The sequence below is a fragment of the Falco naumanni genome, chromosome 9, assembly GCF_017639655.2.
Source record: "Falco naumanni isolate bFalNau1 chromosome 9, bFalNau1.pat, whole genome shotgun sequence".
Lineage (NCBI taxonomy): Eukaryota > Metazoa > Chordata > Aves > Falconiformes > Falconidae > Falco > Falco naumanni.
The window spans coordinates 35334087-35355453 of record NC_054062.1 but is presented as its reverse complement, the minus strand read 5'-3'; the positions used below and the strand labels follow the sequence as shown (position 1 = coordinate 35355453).

Below are 21367 nucleotides of genomic sequence, written 5' to 3'. Positions count from 1 at the left end.
CTTAGCTATGTAATATGAATTTAAGTTCCAAATGTGTACTCTTTCATACCTCATAGTCCCTCTAAGAGTCCTTTTTCAATTCTACATTATACTTCTATTAAATTCTGGGTTTCCATTGGTAGGGACTGTCTTACAGATATTTTTTTTCCCCCTCAAGATGTTAATTTGGTGTTTTCTTCATGCTCAATTTGTAGCACAACCTGTTGTTTCCAAGTTCCCCTTCCAAGAGGTAAATACAATTGAATGATTAAACAGATTTATTTATTAATGTTTTTCTAAATTATCTGAGATGGAAATGTATCAAAGTACCTTACAGTACAGCATAGGAAATATGAATTATTACAATTTATTACTCAAAAACCGATCCTCATCCTTCTGCAACTAACCTTATTTGGTGTAATACATAATAGTAAATACATTTGCCATTATTTCGTTAGCATTTGTATGCACTCAAAAGCTAGCAGGTACTTTTACCAAGTTACCATATAAAGATGTATGAAACAATTATTCATTTAAAAAAATCCATTGATCAAAAAATGTTACCAGTATGACAGCCCCACTCACACATGCACAACCATATGTAGTTAAGAGAGCAGCACTAAACAAAAAATACAAATATTTTTGTGGAGTTTTGTATCTATTTATACTTATGAGAAAAGTTACGGTGAAGATGCATGCATCTTAGTTTGGCTTTTCAAATTTAGGTAGTTATCAAAAAATATAGGTGTTTCTGATATTAACCCAAACATCTATAACTGGATCCCTATACATAGTACTACACCTTCTCTATAAAACCTAGATTGTCTTACTGAATTTGAATCTGGTTCTGCAAACCCACCTGCTTTTTCTCTCTCTGTTCTGTCTTTTCCATATTAACAAGCAATAGCAATCAGACCTGCCCTCCCCGCCTACCAGCTCTCAGGTTGAGCTGGTGGTTACTCTCACTAATACATCCTATGGAGCTGTCTTTTCAGGTGATGCTTTTACTTTTGCTTGGATTTCTGCATTTTCTACTGAAACAACCCTTCTGAAATTTCTGCATTTTCTACTGAAACAACCCTTCTGAACACTGAGAGACTGAGGAATGCCTTAGATGAGCGCGTGAAGCCTCTATAGGGCCCAATACACGCTTGGATGTGTAGTTGGGTTTAAAAGAGAAACACAGCAATATGATCCAGAAAAGAATTGAAGGTCCAGCTGTCTCACTGGCCATGTCCCTGTAAGGAAGTGCCTCTATACTGTAACAGATCACTTCTCTTTACTTGTGACACACTTATGCCATATTTTATAAAAAGTAGATTATCTTAAATATATAACAAAAGAAAGCATAACATTATAGTAAATTTCAGTCTGAATTCTGAATATATATTCTGAATCAATATGAACTTTGGAATTACAAGTTTGAGGGAAATTTGTTTACTTAGGGTGTTGGGGTTTTTTTTTGCTACAGTTTAAGCCTCAACACAGATCTGAATGTACCTGAAGTGAAATTCAGAGCTGGACTGATAGCATTCCAGATTCACAGCCCTTGTACTCTACTAATGAAATCTGTATATCAAGAAAAATACATGATAGAGTCACTTAGATAAACTAGCTTGTTAGTATGTTTAACTACTGCAAAGAAAGGAGCTCTATTATTTGCTGTAATTGAGTACTATGAAAATCACAAATATTTTACGCCTAGGACTGTTGATTCAACACTTGTCTGCAGTACTCTGTCAGAATCTTCAAGGCTAAAACCCACCCATTTTATCCTCAGAAAGACTTTGAACATTGTTGTTTTAGTTGCCAAGTTGCTTGCACTGATAAACGGTATTTTTTGCCTTGCAGGTGGTACTGTGAAGGGAAGGAGCTTGAAAACTCACCAGATATTCAAATTATCCAGACAGGTGATCAACACTCATTGGTTATTGTTGAAGCTTTTGAGGAGGATACAGGGCGTTACTCGTGCTTTGCTTCAAACATCTATGGAACAGACTCCACTTCTGCAGAGATTTACATAGAAGGTATGTTAGAACTGTTGAAGAAACTGGTTGTTGAAATTGGTTATACAGCATTAAGATACGACTATTCATTTTGTATGTTAACTGTGTAATAGATTTGTCACAAAAAACACCCAGCAAGGAGCCAACACTTTTCATCATTATCAAAATACCCTGCAGACAAATTACTTCCCTTTAGATACAATTTTATTGTGCTGCTTCACAGGGATTTTATATATCTCACTGCAAGACTGAGGTCTAGAAATATTAAGATTCTGATGCCATCTTACATTTTATGTCTGTGGTACTTGACAGAAATATAAGAGCCTCAATTTTGTGTCTAATTCTTATTAATCCCTTTCTCCGCAGTAATTTTTACAAATTGGATATATCTTCATAGTAATCCATTATTGGGACCTTGTAACCAAAATAAATATGCCAGCAATTTGATATTTTTACTTGCACAATAGATTCTGTAAATAAACCAGAAGCTACGTCTGCAGATTTAGGTGTCTCTTCTTTCTCCTTGTGCTCTTTAATATATCCTACTTGGACTTAAGAGAGGTCTATTTATTGTATTTCTTTTTAACATTTTCTGGGGTAAGGTTTTGAATTGCATCCATCATTGTGCTAGCAGGATTACAAATTTAAAATAAACACACTGAAAATTTTTTGTCTTTTTTCCATTTTTGAGGCAGAAAAATATATTGAGTTCCATCACTGACAACAGTGGGACCATTCATAATTTAAAGCACATACCCTACTTAATACAAGGTTAATTTTGCTCTACTGTTATTCTTCTTTCACCTCTCTAATCTGACAGTGAAAGGACGAATCCTTTTTTAGTATCTGCACTGCCCCTGACATTAATGGGAGACGCCTGTGCTTGGCAAGGATTTCCCAGTTCTCGAGCCTGGGGCCAAGGCCTGCTTTTACCTAACTCAGTGGATGTTGGATGGAAGCCATGGCTGATGGAGATGCTCCCTGGCACGAACTGCAGAGAAAATGCAAATTCTAAATGCAGTAAAGGCTGCATCAGGAGTGTAAAACAGCTGTTAGTAATCTGAGCTTGTATCATCTCCAAACTGTGCTATAAGGCTATAGCTTAAGAATAATAGCTGTGACTCCAGGTCTCTCTCTTTCCTCTCCCTTTCTTTTTTTTAAACTGGTAGTATCAGGTGTCTGAGAAAAAAAAGCTCTTGATTCACAACAGCAATTACAGACTGAATCACACTAGTGGCACTTTAAAGAGAATCTGACAAGACCCAGGTATACATTTAGTCTTGGATGCTGTTTTCCTCATTTCAGTCGCACCTCATCCCAAATTTGCCTTATGTCAATAGCAGTTCTGGATCTTACACAGTATGCAGCATTGGTTCATTTCTACTGCAATGTGATGTTTTGGTTTGGCATAACTATAATATATATCCTTAGACTGCTCTACAGGAAATTTGAATAAAGGTTTGTATCATTTATACATAAACTTCTGCAAAAAACTCTCTGCTGAGTGATTTTTTTTTCTTTTTCATAGGAGTCTCTTCTTCTGACTCTGAAGGTGAAATCACCAAAGACGAAATGGATCAGTAAGTTTAAAATCAATTACATCTTTCCTATTTCTTACAGTACAAAACCCCACAAGTGTAGACATTTCAGTTTCCATTAATATTTTGCAACTTCCAACACATTAGGCTTTTTTTTGGCATTTGTTTGGATTGGTTGGGGTTTGTTTGTTTGCTTTACAAATAGTATGGAACAAATACACGTTTCCTTGTGTGTTTTCAACTTCAGCTTCAGAACTGAAACAATATCAAATATAAACATAAGAAGAATTATATTACCTTAAAGATTAAACTACTAAAATTAATTTACTAAAACAGATGCCACTTGACTAGACCCAACTTAAATGATGATTTAAGCATCTGACTTGGAAAAAATGTGTAGTAAAATTTCTCACATGAAAATATGGTATGTCATGGAGTTTTTGGCAGAACATGGCTATACATGGATTATTTAGATTTAAGATAAGGAAATTAATAGATATGAACTAAAGTAAACTGAAATAATGGGTATAAAAAACTACTTAACTATAAGAAGTAAGAAAAGGTATCAGTTGTATTCTAAAACCTGGGAAATAAAATTATTTTTCCTAAACGAAATCCATTCCCTGTGCATTTAGAACCTGATCCAAAGCTGTTAAAATCTATAGTCTTTCAGAATCAAAGTCTTTCTATCAAGGAAAGGGAGCCACACTGGTTGAAAACCGAAATAATCAATCTTTTATTTTGCATGCCTTTGTATGCATTAATTGAACCCCAAAAGCAACCAGTGCTTTATAAAGAGGAAATTTTAACCAAACAGACTTACGCACCCTGTCTCTTTTCTATTATTTATTAAGGAGGTTTATACTCATTACAAATGTAATTTTCTTTTAAAACACAAATACAAAATGCTGCAGACCTCAGGCTGACAGCAAATCCTGTCGTAGGCGATTTTTACTTGGAAGTCATAAAATACTCCAGATTGGATTGGTTTATAGACTTTGATGGATGTAAATGTTTAATATAAAACTTAGGATCAAGAAGTCCTCAAAGGTCTTAGGATGAATTGCTAAGTTTTTCATAGTTCTAGCTCAGACTTTTCCAAATGTCTCAGCCATTTCATCTTATTGGGTGTTAATATAGTGTTGACCATGATCACTTGATGGCATCTGTAAGCTGCTTACCTCATTAAATTGTGAAGTAATGTATTGCATTCTGGTTTTCTTGGAAAAAAAAAAGAATGCTGCTCTGACATTGTAGAAGGATGTCCTCAAATGACAGAATTCTGAAAGATCAGGCTTGGGTGTAATCAGACTGTCTTTTGTTTTTACTTAGCTTCCAGCTGTTGTCATAAGGAATCTGACCACCTGTAATTAAAGGGAATTAATGTGAGAACAAATGCAAAAAAAAAAAAAAAAAAAAAGTTCACAATTTCAAAAGAGAAATCAGTGATGACAGCAACTATATGTTCACTCTGAGTAAGGCTTCCTCTGGTTTGAAGACTGCCTTTCCTAGGGGGGAACCTGTGGTACATTCCAGAGCAGCCATTGCATACCTCAAACTGAATAAAAAGACTCTCGCTTCATTGTGTGCATTATTTCACTTATCAATAAAAACAAAAAAGGTCAACTCTTCTACTTCCATACAGAAACAACCTAGAAGAAGTGAAAAGGTGCCAACCTGTACACTACCAAAATTGCGTATGTTGGTCAGAAAGCATACCCCTCTCTTTTATTCTTCAGCAGTAAATTATTGAATCTGTATGCAAGCAGACCATAGTATTTTCATTACCTTATAGGCCTAAATCTTCACACAAGCTCAGGGAGCAGTGCAAGAGAAAATAGCACTGTCCTCTGAGAAACTAGCATTGCGCTCTCATGCTTCTCAGAACTGCTAACAGCAGCTTTCAAGCCACAATTAGGTTAATCCAGGCCATTTATTACATTTGGTGTAAGTGAACTAAGTATGAGAGATTACAGTGGCAAGATATGCAGCCTGACTCTTATAAAATGTGGTTTACCTAGGAGTATGTATCAGTTTAGATCAATTGGAATTCAATCCCAGAAGTGAGGCTGGAAGTGACATGTAACTGGGACAGACATAGCTAAGGGACACGCTCTAGCTTCCAGTTAGAGAACTTTATTTTGGTTAATATTTTACAGCAAAACAAAGCCAGCTGACATCTCCTTGAATGCAGCATCTCCTGCTGTTAGAACTGCAACCAAGCATCAAGAAACCTCCAAGGTACCACCTGCTTTCGTTCAGCCTGTGTCTGTACCTGTCCAGACTGTGTCAACACCAGTTAATCAGGTAGGGGAGACAATATGGTGAATTTCAAGGACTAAAACCAAGCTCTTAAAAAGGTGTTTCTTCTACAGTTTGTGACTCATAACCCCCCAAATGTTCTAGCTTTTGCTTTGCTGTTGAACTTCAGCTTTGAACGTTACAGCCATACGGTAGTTGCATATACAGAAGAGATGTCCTGCCTACTAGCTAACCTTTAGCACCCGGCAAAGGGAAGGGAACCTTTCATCCCCAGGTTACAGGCATCTCCGTGGCAGTGAGCAGAAGGAGCAGCTGCCGCTAGCTCAGCCAGCGGTGGGAATCTGTGTGCACTCCAGCAGGTCGGAGACTGCATGCCATGAAGTGCACTTGGATGTGTAGGTCAGCTCACCAGCCCCTTCACACTGCTGACTGACTCACTCACTTCCATGAGCGGCAGCCTGTAACTTTCCCTCTCCCTCTCTACAGAACTCACTTGAGATGATGTTCTTTCTATGAAACTTATTTTAAGCTAAATAATTTGACTACTATGTTTACTTTCTGTGTAGATAGGCTTATTTACCACATAACATTAATATCCACATCAAAGAATTTCTAATTAATGTTTGCATGCATTTTGAGTCCTTTTTGTTGCAAACTATCAGGATATTCATAACTGTGAATTCTTTCCTAATAGGAAAGAAGAACCATATTTACTTAAAAATAAAACTCAAAAGTTCATGACAAACTCGCTTTATGCTGCCTTTTCAATGTTTACAGCCTAGAATTAATGGTAGCCAATAAATGAATTGATGAAACAATGCACATTTACTTTTGACTACAAAGAGAACAGAATTAAGCCTTTGAGACAGTTTGCCATTTTGACAGAGGTTGCCTAAATCAAGAGTGATAGTTACCTCAAAAATTACCACTTTTAAACTTGTTGGCTTATATGACACCACCTGTAAAATCTGGCTATGTTTCCAGAGATACTGAATCCCTAATTCTGCTGTTCTGGGGCAGCTGCTATTTCACTAAAATGAAAAACTCTATTAATCAAGTTATATAAGGAAGTTTTCCAGAAGGAGAATAATTTCATTCTGATTTCACTGAACAGGATCAATAGGGTGATATTCCACCTCTGTAAATTGTTTGGGTTTGGCAAAGGAGAAGAATTACTGAGCAGTCACACACATGACTTGAATTAACTTTTCCTTACTAACATCCATAAATATTTTGTAAGAAAGAATTTTTAAAAGGACACACCACCAAGCAGCCTACATACATTTGCTTTGGTGAGGTATTAATGAAAGATATTATAACACCCTGCAGTGAAGTTTTCCTTCCCATGATTAACTCAATAAGGCAATAACAGCATTTTTGTTACTCAGGCACTAACCCATCCAGGCAGATCGCTAGCAGTTGTCTACAACAGAGCAACTTTTATTCATTACATTAATATTTTGCTTTGGACTTCGCCCACCAAAATCTCTTTTGTGTCATTCCAAATGCATGTTTCTCTTGTATATGGAAAAATAACCTCTGTACACCTAAACATCATCATGCAATGTTTTGCAATCTACAGGCGCAAAGCCCCACTAACTATTTGCAAGGACTAGATGGAAGACCTATAATTGCTGCTCCTGTATTTACAAAGGTAATCTGTTCTATGACATATTTGAAAATTAAAGAGGTCAATTCATTGTTTGGAGAAGTAATTAAAATTTTCTAGCTATCAAAGTTTAAAAAAAGAAATTGTGCATTTCATAAGCCATTCAAGGATTTAAGTGGGTTTATGAAATCTTACTGAAATCAGTATTACTTCAAGACCAGTAAGACATTTACTGACTGTCTATTAATTTTCTCTATTAGATGTTACAGGATATTTCAGCTTCTGAGGGGCAGCTTGTTGTCTTTGAATGTCGAGTGAAAGGAGCTCCTTCCCCAAAGGTTGAATGGTATAGAGAAGGAACACTGATAGAAGATTCTCCAGATTTTAGGATATTACAGAAAAGTATGTTTCTTGTGTGGAAATACTGTGTCTAATAAAGTTTAGGCAAGCAACAAAACTGCTAACACAGCAACATTTTAAATTTCTTGTTACAATGGTAAGAACAATATAAGCCACATTTATGGCAATAAATCTGGGTTCCAGAAGTCAAAGCTGTGGATGAATTGAACAGCATACTCACAGGTAGTATCTGAGATTCCCCAAACTATTGTATTGTTTTGCCTTCTGCTTTGACCCCTTTGCCACCTCAATGTCCTTTTCTAATTCAGCCTCACATCTGGTGTTTGGGTTTGGCACCCAAATTTAATATATGAGTTCCACTGCCCGTAAATCACTCATCTTTTAGTTAAGTGCTATTATAATAGCATTTGTGGGCAGCAGATTGCTTATTTATCCACAAAAGTAGCCTGATGTACACATTAGCATGCTTACACATACCTGTGTGTGCACATGATAGGTTGTAAACATAAACTTCTATTTTAATTTTCAAATGCAGTCTAAATATCTGAAGTTTTCTTATAAGTCACTGGAATGCTAAAATTGCTAAAACTCAATAGAAATTCCTTAAATACAACACTACACCAAACCTAAACAAAACAGCGTTTTATCGTAAGATGATCTCATGTGTGTAACAGTCTGACGAATTGTCTTCAAGACACAATAAAGTAGCACTAAGATTGCAAAAAACTACTTCTTGCAAAATTTATTTCCTATTCATAAGTTCTCAAAAGTGTTCATAAGTGTTCATATTGTTCAGTGGATTTGACATACCATTGGGTACAAGGCCTGGCTGTCTCCACCGCCCCTTAAACAGAAAATTGGATCAAAAGGAGTATTCCGTCATATTGAGAAGACCAAGCTTCATATTTAGTGCTTAAGAAAATAAAAATATTGGCAAAAGTAAGTATATTCAATCTACTAATTCTGCTCTTCTTCCCTTTAGAACCACGATCTATGGCTGAACCAGGTGAGGATAATCAAAAGGCACATACTTTTTTGACTATACAAATGTCGTTATTTAACCTCACAAAATATTAATTATTCAAACTCCATAATTTAATTAACATAATTTCTTCTTTTCCCCATGTTCTATAGCTACTAGTGAGAAGTATTTTACTGCAGACCGTTCCATAAATATACAATCCGAATTAATTTTATCACTTTTGAAGAAAATAGTATTTCCATTCTGCTTTGACCCAGTTCTAACTTAGGACCTAAATGTTGTCACTTTATGAGTTAAAGATTAACAAGATTAATGTGTGAGGGTCCCCTGTATATCCAAGGTTCAGAAGTACACCAGATGACGTAGACTGAACTATTTTTATCTAGTTTACCAGTTAGGGAACATTGCATCAGATGTTTAGCCATGTCAGCCATTCCCTTTGCTCCCTACCAGCGTAATATGAGAGTATCACATCAGGTGTTCCACCCCTGATATCAGCAAATCCTAAAAAAGTAGCTGGATTTGCTAATTTCAAGGGTCAGAGCAGAATGTAGGCTACTCTGTGTGATTTGAGCAAAGGAGCCTTACAGATTTTGATTGCTTCTTCATGAAATTATTGCTTTCCCTGTAACACTTTTCACTATTAAAAATAAAGCTACCCGTCCTAAAGTAGAAAATTACCGAAGTAATATTATTTTTTATGGAATATAAACTTCTGTAACTTCTCCTTACCCTGTTAAAAGTTTTTTACCCAGAAAAGTGGCTTGAAAGAGACTTCCTCTCCTTGCAATGTCTCTCTCTGAGGTTTAGGAATGAATAAATGAAGCTTCTACCAGAACCCATCAATGCTGTTCCTTTACTGTCCAGTGGCATCACTGCTGAGTAATGTGAAGCAGTTTTTAGAGGGTAATCAGTTGGGTGCAGTTGTCACTGCCTCATCACCTGCTGCTCATTCAGAAGGAATCTGGATTTCCATGCATGCAGTGGTTGGCAAATCCAAGTACTATAAACTAGATACTGTAATGCCTTAAACTAGTTCTATAATCCTAGTACTATAATAAACTATTATTCTCCTATAGTTTTTAGCAAATACTCTGTTGCTACTAGATTTTCCTCAGTGATGACATGAAACAACCAAGTTTGTGTGGTATGGTCTTCTACAGAAATACTCTTAAAATATTAATCCAGTAGGGGTTTAGGAAAGTTTCTTGCAAAATGGTAGCAAAATAGTCATTGACTACTTGAAGAAACACTATCAGCCCACACTTCAATATACTTTAGATATTACTCTCCCTCCCCATCCCAGCTACCCAGCCAAATGAAAGATTTAAAATCCCATCACCATAGGTATTTATTAGCTAGTACTGCTGCCCAGACATGTCAGATACTGGTCAGACAGGAATGTCATAGCCCCAGATTGACTTTTCAAGATGGAATTTATTTTTTGCAAGTACAATTTTGCTAGCATGTTGTTCATGACCACTGGTCTTCTTCACAAAGAAGTGAAAAAAAAACTTTCTCTAAGCACAATTAGCACAATCCCCTCTTATCTGCAATCTGCATTGGTACTTTTGGAAAATGCCTGCCTACATGTATATGTTTTTTATTTCTTCACCTTACAGAGTGACTCTACTTGAATTGTTCCCAGTTAATTGTAACTAATCTTTCAATCTGCAAAGAGATGAAAACACATATATTTTAGTGAGTTGTGAGTATAAAGTAGACTATATTTCTCCAAATTAAATTTTAAGTTCTTCAGAGATAAATTCTGTACTTCATGTGATTAGGAAAACATTTTCTAATGTTTTCCAAACACTGCTGACACCTGTTCTTCCTTTTCATTGGGCATGCTGGAGCACAGAGGGTACCAGTTGCTGCAGACAATGCTGATAACAGCTGCTGCACACAAAGGCTGCCAAAATTGATAATACTGATGGAACTAAAATCAAACTGAGCAAGGTGGAAAACTTTAAGGAAATGTCCCCAAGGGTAATCAAGGCTTTGTTTGTTTGTTCGTTCAATGCATGTTCACTTCAAGTAATGACACTGCTGTAATGCTTTGCAGAGGAAATTTGTACTCTCGTTATTGCTGAAGTATTTTCAGAAGATTCTGGCAGTTTCACCTGTACTGCAAGCAATAAATATGGCACGGTATCTAGTATAGCTCATCTAACTGTCAAAGGTAAGAGTTTGTTTTAGTCCTTTGCTTCCTAGTAAATACAAGCAGAGCAGGCTGCAGCGCTGTGCAGTCCAGGCAGCTTATCAAACATACAGATAGATTGCTATCTCTTTTCTAAGTGTCCTTCCTCAATCACAAATGTGAAGGAACAAGGAACATTAGGGAATGAATCCCGCACAGCGCTTCCAAAAGCACAACCCTTGCTGACCACAAGTTTTGGGCAATAGCCATTTTTGGAATCTCTATGGACTGTCTAGTTTGCTGTTTCGATATCCCTTTGGTGCAGAGCCCAAAGGAGGAAACCTCAAAACAGATTATTTCATACTGCCTGTATCATTTATGCTGCCAAGGCCATTAGGTGAGCGAAGTAAAGCACATAAAAGCATAGCGCAACGTTGACTCCAATTCAGCTCAAGTTCTGGCAGTGTTCTTCATAACTAAAATGTTAGAGAATTCTCTGAGAAGAAAGTTTGTATTTCAAAGACACTAGTGGAATTCATGGGGGACACGGTTGAAGAGCACTGCTGAATCTTCCAAACAAGAACTGTGTCCCTTCCCGCCCCCCCCCCCCCCCCCCCCCCCCCCCCCCCTTACAATATTTCTTTGTTAAGGGAATTTGTTGTTAAACAAATGAGGTCAAACAACTCAGTCCAACTGGAAAGACATCAGAGTGATTTTTTCCAACTGTAACTTTTGTAATTTCATTTCACCATAATTTATGGTAATTTATGTTCACCAAAAGTTTGGTATTTGCTATTTCAGCAACTGAAGACAGTAGTAATGCTGCTAGCCTTCACACAATGAGCTCAATCAACTTAATTGCTGTTGAACATCAACCTCCTCCACACACTCCTTCCCATCGTGTAGTAAATCAAACCCCCAAACCTAAACTTGAAGGTGTTCTTGTGAATCACAATGAACCCAGATCAAGTTCCAAGATAGGTCTCCGTGTGCACTTCAAGCTGCCTGAAGATGATAAAGGAAGTGAATCATCATCAGAGGATGGACCTGGTGCTACAAACCAAATCAGATCCAACTATTTCCAAGAGAAGATAAATGGACAGCCAATGAAAATACCAGAGCCAACATCACCATCCAAGGAACCTCCCCCAGTGCTGGCTAAACCAAAGCTGTAAGTAAAAGGGATTCTAAGTCTCAGGGGCATCACTGGTATTAATTAGGAATCACAGACCAGGACACTATTACACTAGAGCAAAAATCTCAAATACAGAACAGGAAGACAGCCAGTTTCACATGGTGCTGGCCTAATTAACCATACTCTGAGAAAACACACTCAACAGAGGTAGATATTTTTTTCTGTATCACCCTCCTAGGAGAAGCATTCTCCAATTTTAAAAGGAAAATGTTTTTCCCTTTGAAATTGTATTTAATGCCACAATGCTTTTTGCTGCAAACAAAAGGTGAACAATACTGCTTTTATGCAGGCAAAATAAAAACAGGTTCTTCAAACATATCTCATTCAATTCCAGGTATGCGATTTTGCCAAAATCAAATATATTCAGTCTTATACATAGTATGGGCTAACAGCTAGCTATGCCTCATGACTTTTACGTCTCACAAATGTAAATCTTAAAACAGATAAAATACTTGGAAATGTTTGATAATGTGAAACCACTTGAACTAAAAAGCATTCACATGATTAGTGCACTGTGAGCTCAAGGGGAAATTTTAAGAAGTAGTGTAGTTTTCTTAGAGGACAATTTACGGAATTCACACTGCAGTTTGTTATGAAATATATTTTCATCATTTTTGAAACCTCCCAAATCTGGTTTAAAAAAAAGCATGCAGAGTCCTTCATTTCATTTCTTAAATAGGCGGAAGCTTTAAGTAAAGGCTCAGGAAGGACTTCATAAAGTAATTAATTGGTATCTTTAAGCAGGGATGTAATTTGATAGAACTTATATACCATGTAGCAGAAGAACTTGGAACAGTGCTTTTTTAATTTGTTAAGCCTATATTCACAAACCTACATACCTTCAGAGCTATAGTGTCTTTAAGGGGGGATCAGAAGCAGTATTTAATTTACCCAATGTTCTTATAAAGCAGAACTTCTCTCAAACTCCCTCCCTCAATAAACTGTAACAAAGGAGTCCATTATTATGCAGATGTATATATAAAGGACACAAAATCAGGATTGCACTACTTCTAGCTCTCTAACATTCTACTGTTTGAAAGCTTGAAATTGCTATCTTTATATACCTTTAATGCAATTTTTGTTTAGTACATCATAGAAACAATAATTCTTCTAAAGAAAAAGCAGTTCTGTTGACTTCATGTATTTGGTTTGTTAGTACCTGTTGTAGTTGGTCTCTACTTCTACATTTTTTGCTTTTTAAGAACAGTTATTTAATACTTGATGATTTATTACATTATAATTTTCTGTATTCTCTATGTCCTTTTTGGTTTTGGAAGGGGAAACATTAGCCTGTTTTCTATATGTTGTATTTCCATATACATAATAACTAAATAAGCCACTTGACAAGGCAAAATAATTCCCCAGCTGTAAAGTAAAAAAGCCCTGAAGACACATACAGTAGACATCATCTAAGAAACAACAACTGCACAAAATGCAAGTCCTCTCTGAATTATGCACTCCTGCCTATCACTGAATGTCAATACCACCTAAAATACATTGGCAGTATCTCTTTGGGTGGATTATTACAAAGCTTTATTAGCCATAATGCTGAGGAGCTAAACAACAGCAAGTATCTTACAAATGCTCATTTAAAAATCCAATTAACTAAATCCTACTCTTTGTTACACAAGCAGAGAGGCGCTAAGGTGACAGAGCAGAATTTGACAATGCTACCCCTTAAATATCTTCAAGTAAGATTTGTATTTATATTTCACATGATAAAATGTAAGAATCATCTTCAGTCAAATGATTTTCAGACAAAAAAATTTTGTGCCTCTGGCAAAGAAGGGGAGAGGAAGGAAAAGTTTATTTTAGTAGCAAACTAATATTATGCTCTTCTTGTAACATTAGGGAATATGTCATGTTGTTTCCCCTACATCTTACTGTATCACAGGACATAGAATTTTTCTCTTGCAATTCACATAAGGAAATGTAGACAGCCACCAATTCAGGGCTCTTGACTGAATTTTCGCATCTTTGTTTTATATGCAGTGATCAAACCCAGTTAAAACAGCTCCACAACCAGGTCTTGCTTGAACAGCAGCAGGTGTATCAGACATCTACAAGAGAGCTGTCATTCAACACAGCTTTACTGAATTCTGCTGCTTCGCTCCCTCAACAGTCCACCTCAACTCTGTACAAACAAAGCAAAGCCCCTGCTGCACAAGCATTCAGCTATCCCCGACCTAAGCAGTTCCTACCATCACAAACCACACCGCCTAGCAGTTCTTCTTCCAGCTCTTCAGTTACAACATTCAGCAACGTCCCTCAAGGAACTCAAAGAATAAACAACAAGGAAAATTTCACAGGAAATTCCCCATCTGCCCAATCAAGGTCTTCAGGAGGGTTTACAAGCAAAAGTGAACAGTCTCTACCAAGCCCTAAAGAATCAATGCTGCCTCCACTAACACTTTCTACATCGAGCGTAAAACAGTTTCAGCCACAGAGTGTGACTCCTGCTCCTATGTCCCCAACTGGCCGGATTCAGAATCCAGTAGCTTTCCTTAGTGCTGTTCTTCCTTCACTTCCTACTGGGCCATCAACCAATGCTATGGGACTGCCTAGAAGTACACCAGCCACGTAAGTAGCATAAACCATATGTGCAGCAGGGACAAGAACTACTCGTAAAGGAAACTAAGATGTATTTCTGTTCAGGGGTTCAGTGGGGAGTAACTGAAATGCAAGTCATTCATAAAATAGCAAAGTGAGTTATTAATATATTCTGGTCATTTCATCTAACTTTTACATTTAGTTAATAAAGGATGAGCTAGTAGCTTCTACAAGAAGATAAATCTTCTACAAGAAGATAGAGAAATATGAGTTTATAAACAGATTATACAATAATGTTGGGGCTCAGAGACTCACAAGACTGTACTAGTGGGTGAAAAAAGATTTCATGAGCTTGCAGGGTAAGACCTAAGACTCGAAGATAATGGCTATATAAGCTATAAAAACATTCTCATCTATTGTCAGCAACAAGTTCTGAAAGGTACCTCATAATGTAAGTTATTTCTTAGTCCAGGTAAATCTAAGAAATAACTTATGTAAAGACATTTTTTCTGGTTGCAACACTTTCTCTATTTAAAGTCCCCCCGAAAATCTCAGGAGAGTTAATGGTTTGCACATAAATATTTAAATTGACAGCCGCCATGATTTCACCACCATACAAGCAGATAAGGAAAGCAGTATGGGAAAGGCTGTGGTCTTGAGAGTTCCTTCTTTACTAGTAGAGTTTGTGGGCTACATGAGCACCACGTTAGCATGGCTGGCACCGGTAGGTTGATACCACTTTTTATCCATAGAACTCCAGATCCTGCACAAAGTGAGGACTATTTCACCTTTTTACCAATGGTACACTTCAAGGTAGTGATAGCCATCAGTAAGTCACAATCTCCCAACTATCCTGCTGATACTACATCAAGCAATCTATAATTAGAAAAAAGTGTCCCTGTATAAACAACATTCACCAGTGTGTGCCAAGAAGCCTGCCTTCAAACCATTATTGCACTCCTGCGCACAGACTTCCTAGCTGCCCAGCACAGCCACATAATTGCCATCACTCTGTGACACATGCCTGGAGGCCCTCACGGCCTGGCATCATGGGCAGGCACACATAATAAAGTTACAAGGTTCACAGTGAAGGCTTTAACAATACCCAACCCAAGCCTTCAGCCTGCTCTCACAACACTGCAACAGCAAGCAAAAGATCAACTGCTACTACTCATCCACTCCCCTTCCTCCCCTTCAGAGCTGGTGCACAAGTGCTCAAGCCCTATTCTCTTTGCATTAATGACACTTAACCCTTGCAGGTGCTTTACTTTTTCTAACTGCTGTACTGGCATTTCCAAATAGATCCTTACAATACGCCTGCCAGGTGGAGTAGTTAAATACTGTTTTATCCATTTCACCTTTCCTGGGTCCCAGCCCAGAGCTGAATTCCCACATAACTAGAGCTCTTTGTGCTGAGATTCAAATTTAGATCTTTACATGGGAGAGAATCAAAGTGAGGGCATAAAAGATCAGGAAGGAACCTGGACAATATCTGTGCTAATCTGTGAATATCTAATGAAGTTTCAGCTTCCTTTTTTAGCATTATCAATCATATTCATTCTGGTTACAAAATCAGTGAGAGAACACCATGTCTGCAGAGCCACAAAAGGAAGACACCTTGCACAGCAATCATCACTTATGCCTTTTACCTGGATCCTCTGTGTTATTATGATCCCAGCTTCTGGTAAACTACCAGAACGTTGCACACCCTCTAGTAGTGTGCTGCTGCTGTGCTTCAGCGGTGCACTCTCACAGTCCCCTGACAGTCTTATTTAAGAATTTAACTATTTTCAAACCTTACTAAAATAAAACAGACTACATCTATAATATAAAAATAAAAAGAACTGTTGATGTTAGGTGTCATAAAAAGGTGAGAGAAATGAAAGAAGTAAAAGCTCATGGCAAGTGTAAATGATCAGTGAAGATGTGAGATAAAGATCAATGAGAAATTGTATTAACTCTTAAATTATTGCCTGATACAGTAAAATGTACAAGTTATATACCTATGGTAACACCTATACACATTTCTCTAGCATTCATTGTGACATTATTCCAGGATAAATATAAATGGAACCCAAATGCTTATTATAGTATTGTAATGCTTATTCTCTTTAAGATGTGTCCTTAATTCTCACTGGCATGGGAATAGGATGCATCATTAAAACAGTACCAAAAAAAATCTAATCCCGTATTGTGCTTTGGCTCTACATCAATAAATAACAGGTTTCCCCAGACAACTGAAGGGTAACATATCATATCACACAGGTGACAAAAAAAAAAAATACATACTGGTTGCTGCATGTTAGTATCAGAATTTTCTTTTAATAGCCCGATCCAGGGATTAACAAAGAAAAATCTGAAGCCTCTGCCATTAGCAACAGATGATTCTATTCGTGAAAATAAAGCTGCACTTGTAAAGGACCTGGAAAGAAAACTGCATTTCAGAGAGGATGTTAATCAACAAAGTAGTCAGCAGGTAAGAAAATCAAGTGTTATTAAAATAAATTTCACTCATGACAAGACATGTATTATGACTTGTGGAACAAAAGGTGTTTGTGTGGTTGAGCCACTACACTGCTTTGCCGAGTGAGCTTTTGTGGTAAGTACTGGTTTGGAATAGCAAACTGGAGCTTTAAATACCAAGTGTGAGGGGATGCAGCTGTAGAGGGTTTACTTTGTGACTAAGCAGCATTGTTAATTTCTAACAATCTCTGTTAGAGACCAGTAGGAATGTGAAACTTCTTTTCATGGAAACTTCTGTACATCGGATTTCATTTTTTCACTTTACCAGTTGCTCAACTCATTGTGTACACACACATTCATACACTGTATATTTTTAACACAAATTGAGTAAAGTAATCAGATTGTTTAAGAAAATGTTTCTGGTTTTACTTTGGGTGAACTAAAACGCGATACTCAATTTTTAGCACTAAACCTATTTTTCCAGATCTCCCTTCAGGATCTCCCTTCTTGTATGAATTGACAGGGACTTTGGTAGCTGGTTTTGGTACATGTTACTGGCATACACCAAACTTTAGGCCTAGCATTATTAGAGTTTAGCAAAATAACAAGCCTTTTACAAAGTTCAAGGAACTAAATATCAGTTCATTCTTAACTGGAATCAATAAATTCACTGGATCTGTAGAGTGTCTATGAAATTAAAGAAGAAATAAAAAAAGGAAATAATATTTTGAAGGTTGAAATCACTGTAGAACAGGTTCAACTGCCCTTGAATAACAGTAGGACACACTAAGGACTGCTAGATAGCTGTTCTGTCTGCAGGCCACTACCCTACCTTCACCTTGGCCAGGAAGCCCTCCATAGCTGTCCCGCCAGCTCAAGCTTAACACAGCAAATAATGGTTTACCCTGATCTGTCATCAACAAGGGAATTTTCATAACATCTGTTAGCCCTTCTGACAGAGAACACGCAAAGATAAGCAAAAAGCCATGGAGTCTCTGGAGCAAATTACCCTCTGCGGACAACTGCAGTATAATCCCTGTTTTTTTAATTTTGCCATTGACCTTTCTTTCTGAGAGATCACGCTGCCAAAGCACTTTGAGTAAAACAACTGGCAAGCAGTACATTTTGCAGATGAATCACAAGTGTTACAATTTGTACTTGCTATGGTAGCAAGACAAATTATTTAGAGAGCTACTGTGAAATACCAATCAGTCTTTCGAGTTAACTGCATGATAACCCCTTTAGAAACAATGATCACTAGTAGTGTCAAAGTTATCTGCTGACAGCAAAAGTTATTTATACACTTACTTGCTATTCTGTATGAGACCAAACCAAAATCTAGATTCCCGAATCCCCCAAACATTGAAAAACTTCAAAGCTGGCACATCTCTAATCGTTATGGTAATTAGAATGCCAATGATAATGAACTCGAAAACAATTTTAGGATTGCTCAATAAAAGATTGCTCATTTTTCCCTCAGTTCCCACCTTTAACCACTTTTGATTTTATTCTTCCACACCCAGGAATACCACTGCTCTGACTGACTCCAGTAAATTAAGTCTGAGTTTTCTCCTCAATGAAAGCAGTGATTATTTAAAGAGATGAGAAGATGCATAGTGTTTTCCAAAATTCCTATTTGCTGTTATTAAAACAATCAACATTGTGAGAATAGTATGTAGGAGTGCTGGATTCACACCCATACATTTTGTTCTGGTTTTTCCTCTTATAGCTAACACAATTAAAAAGGAGACATTTTCATGCTATATATAGCATATCTGCATTAAATTATAATGGTAGGAAAGGGCTTCTTACTCGCTTTCTCGTAACTACAAATGCAACTCCGTGAGACATCACTGCATAATGAAGTACAGCATCCAACAAGAATCTCGAAGTGTTGGCTTCCTTGTATTTTCTACATGCTATTTTTAAAATTCCTTCTATATATAGTGTATTTTTATATGGTGTCCTACAGCATATTTTTATTTAGAGAAGTGTATTGTAGCCCCATATTTCAATAGCAGCATTTGGTCTCATTTACAGTTCCTGCAGAGCATGTAGGGATCATCCAGAATGAAAGCTGCAGATGGCAAGTCTGTGCCTTAAAGTACTGGTATTGTCTTATATTACTATATAAAGTGCAGTAATGAACATAAGTGATTTACATCCTGGTGCTCTATTTATTATCTATCATTGACTTCCATATGAAATGTGTTTAGCTTACAAGTCAAGATTTTCCTAAGTGTCAGCACTGTGTAGTCAGCATGACATCTAATGATCCAGATGTACTCCTTCTGGTTCATCCAGTACATCATTCATCATCAATAAAGAAATCCAGAATCAGAACACAGTTGGTAATTTTGCTGATGTTGCATGAGACAGAACAGATTAGTCTCTGGTCTTCCACAGCTATGATAATCACACAGTGCTGACAGAAATACAAATATGATTTTGCTAAGATTCTAGCTGAAGCCTTGATCAAGTACGTGAAATAACAAGCTGCCATTTTTACAAGAAAAAAAAAAATGACACCTGTCATTTATGCAGATGGTAGTATGCTATATTGCCAGGTGAGATTTCATCACAATTAGGAGTGTTGAAACAAATGTGGTTCAGTTATACAAAGTGTCTTCAGTCAGATTTGCTCAGTTCTTTCAAACAGAAGACATACCAGATGAGGATTAGCTTTATGCAATTCCAGGAAGAGGTCAGGACAAATCCCAACATATAGCAGACAACTCAGTTTCTTCCTTGGCCTGAAAACAGTTGAACTCATAACTCTTAACTCCTGTAAGGACAGCCTAACCCCTTGCCAGTGGGAATGTGTACTGTTGGTGCTGTCCCAGGCTGCACAAATAATTAGGCATTCTTTATCAGCAGGATAAAAATCTGGAAATTCCACCTTTCAAAACAGCTCCCGTAAAATGATACCTGAGCCTTTCTCTCACCTTCTCCAAATCAATGAATAAAACTTAAAGACTTTCAGGCAGTGTGGAACAGGCCCTCCTTTAGCAGGACACTTCAGATAGCATTTCACCTTAATAGCTAGGGATGTTTGAGGAAGCTTTCTTCCAGTTTGTGACGGAGAAAAGAAACAGAGACAGACACAGAGAGAGAGAAAAAGAGAGCCACTCTCCTGCCTAGGAACTAGGACAAACACCTGGATTCTTGTCCTTGCTACAGTGTATGTTTCAATGTTTCTGCAAAGTAAAAGAGGGTAAGAAGGACAAAGAACTTCCCTCCCCACTCATCTCTACTCCCGTAATATTTTACTACCATGGAGCTCAGAGCTTCCTCTTGGAAACACGTTGAAATTCTGTGAGACAAAGCATACAAGTCTCATAACCTCTGTGAGCGTCTGGGCTACTGCACCATTTGGTGAAAGAAGAGCACAGCCAGTGTTATCTCTGCCTCCCCAAACCTGTCACCTAGTCCACTGGGCCTTTTAACTTACTTACAAAGTAAAGTATCTTGGTAATGTTCAGTTGGACTATGTCGTGTAGAAACAAAAAGATGTGTGGGAAGGAAAGGGCAGACAGAGAATTTGAGGGGATTTTGGCAAAAGTGTAAACGTGTAATGCAAACTGATTCTCTTGCCCTGACATTTGAAAACATTTACAGCCTTCACCAATGGGACTATTTATAGAGGAAATTAAGTTTTACAGGCAGAACTTAGAAATGAATGATATTACCACCTCAAAACTTTGCTATACAAATAATATATAATAGGAAAATTAGGTAATTAAACCTCAAAATCCTGTACAGTAATAAAAGAATTAACTGTACAATAATAAAGCAAAGGAGATTTAAGTACCTGGGCCTGGTATATACCTTTTGTTTATAAGAACTACAAACTGTGCTCACATATCTGTGTCATTTACTATGAAGAATATCATGTGGCAATGCTAGTTGGTTGTGTCTTACGTAAGACCCAGACAGCAGCATGGTCACTGCCTTATTTTTAGGACAAAGAGTAAACCTACAGCTGTTTAGAAAATTATGCACGGCCCTCACATGAACATTCTTTACTTTTACTAGGGAATACTCTATAACAGATTTCAGAACAGAAGAGATGCAGGGTTTGTCCAAAAGTTTTTAGATCATTAAAATCCATGGCTTGTAAAGTCATATGGAGAACTCAACCCATCACACAGGCCACATCACCATTAACACCTCAACACTGATCAAACAGAATCACTTCCTCGCAGTTCCCATACTAACCAGTCAGCCTCAGAAAGGTCCCAAGAACCACCAAGAACTCTGTTGCCCAGAGCACAAGAATTACC

General features: G+C 37.3%; 1 protein-coding gene across 1 annotated transcript in view; it reads left to right on the top strand.

Annotated features, from left to right (window-relative positions):
• The window catches only part of MYPN (myopalladin), a 48479-nt gene that overhangs the window by 9532 nt on the left and 17580 nt on the right, over positions 1 to 21367 (top strand). The window contains exons 2-11 of the mRNA XM_040605327.1: positions 1831 to 2006; positions 3514 to 3565; positions 5683 to 5830; positions 7368 to 7439; positions 7655 to 7796; positions 8737 to 8760; positions 10802 to 10918; positions 11678 to 12047; positions 14064 to 14651; positions 16950 to 17097. Coding sequence (XP_040461261.1) covers positions 1831 to 2006; positions 3514 to 3565; positions 5683 to 5830; positions 7368 to 7439; positions 7655 to 7796; positions 8737 to 8760; positions 10802 to 10918; positions 11678 to 12047; positions 14064 to 14651; positions 16950 to 17097 — 1837 coding nt within the window. The remainder of the gene's footprint in view (positions 1 to 1830; positions 2007 to 3513; positions 3566 to 5682; positions 5831 to 7367; positions 7440 to 7654; positions 7797 to 8736; positions 8761 to 10801; positions 10919 to 11677; positions 12048 to 14063; positions 14652 to 16949; positions 17098 to 21367) is intronic.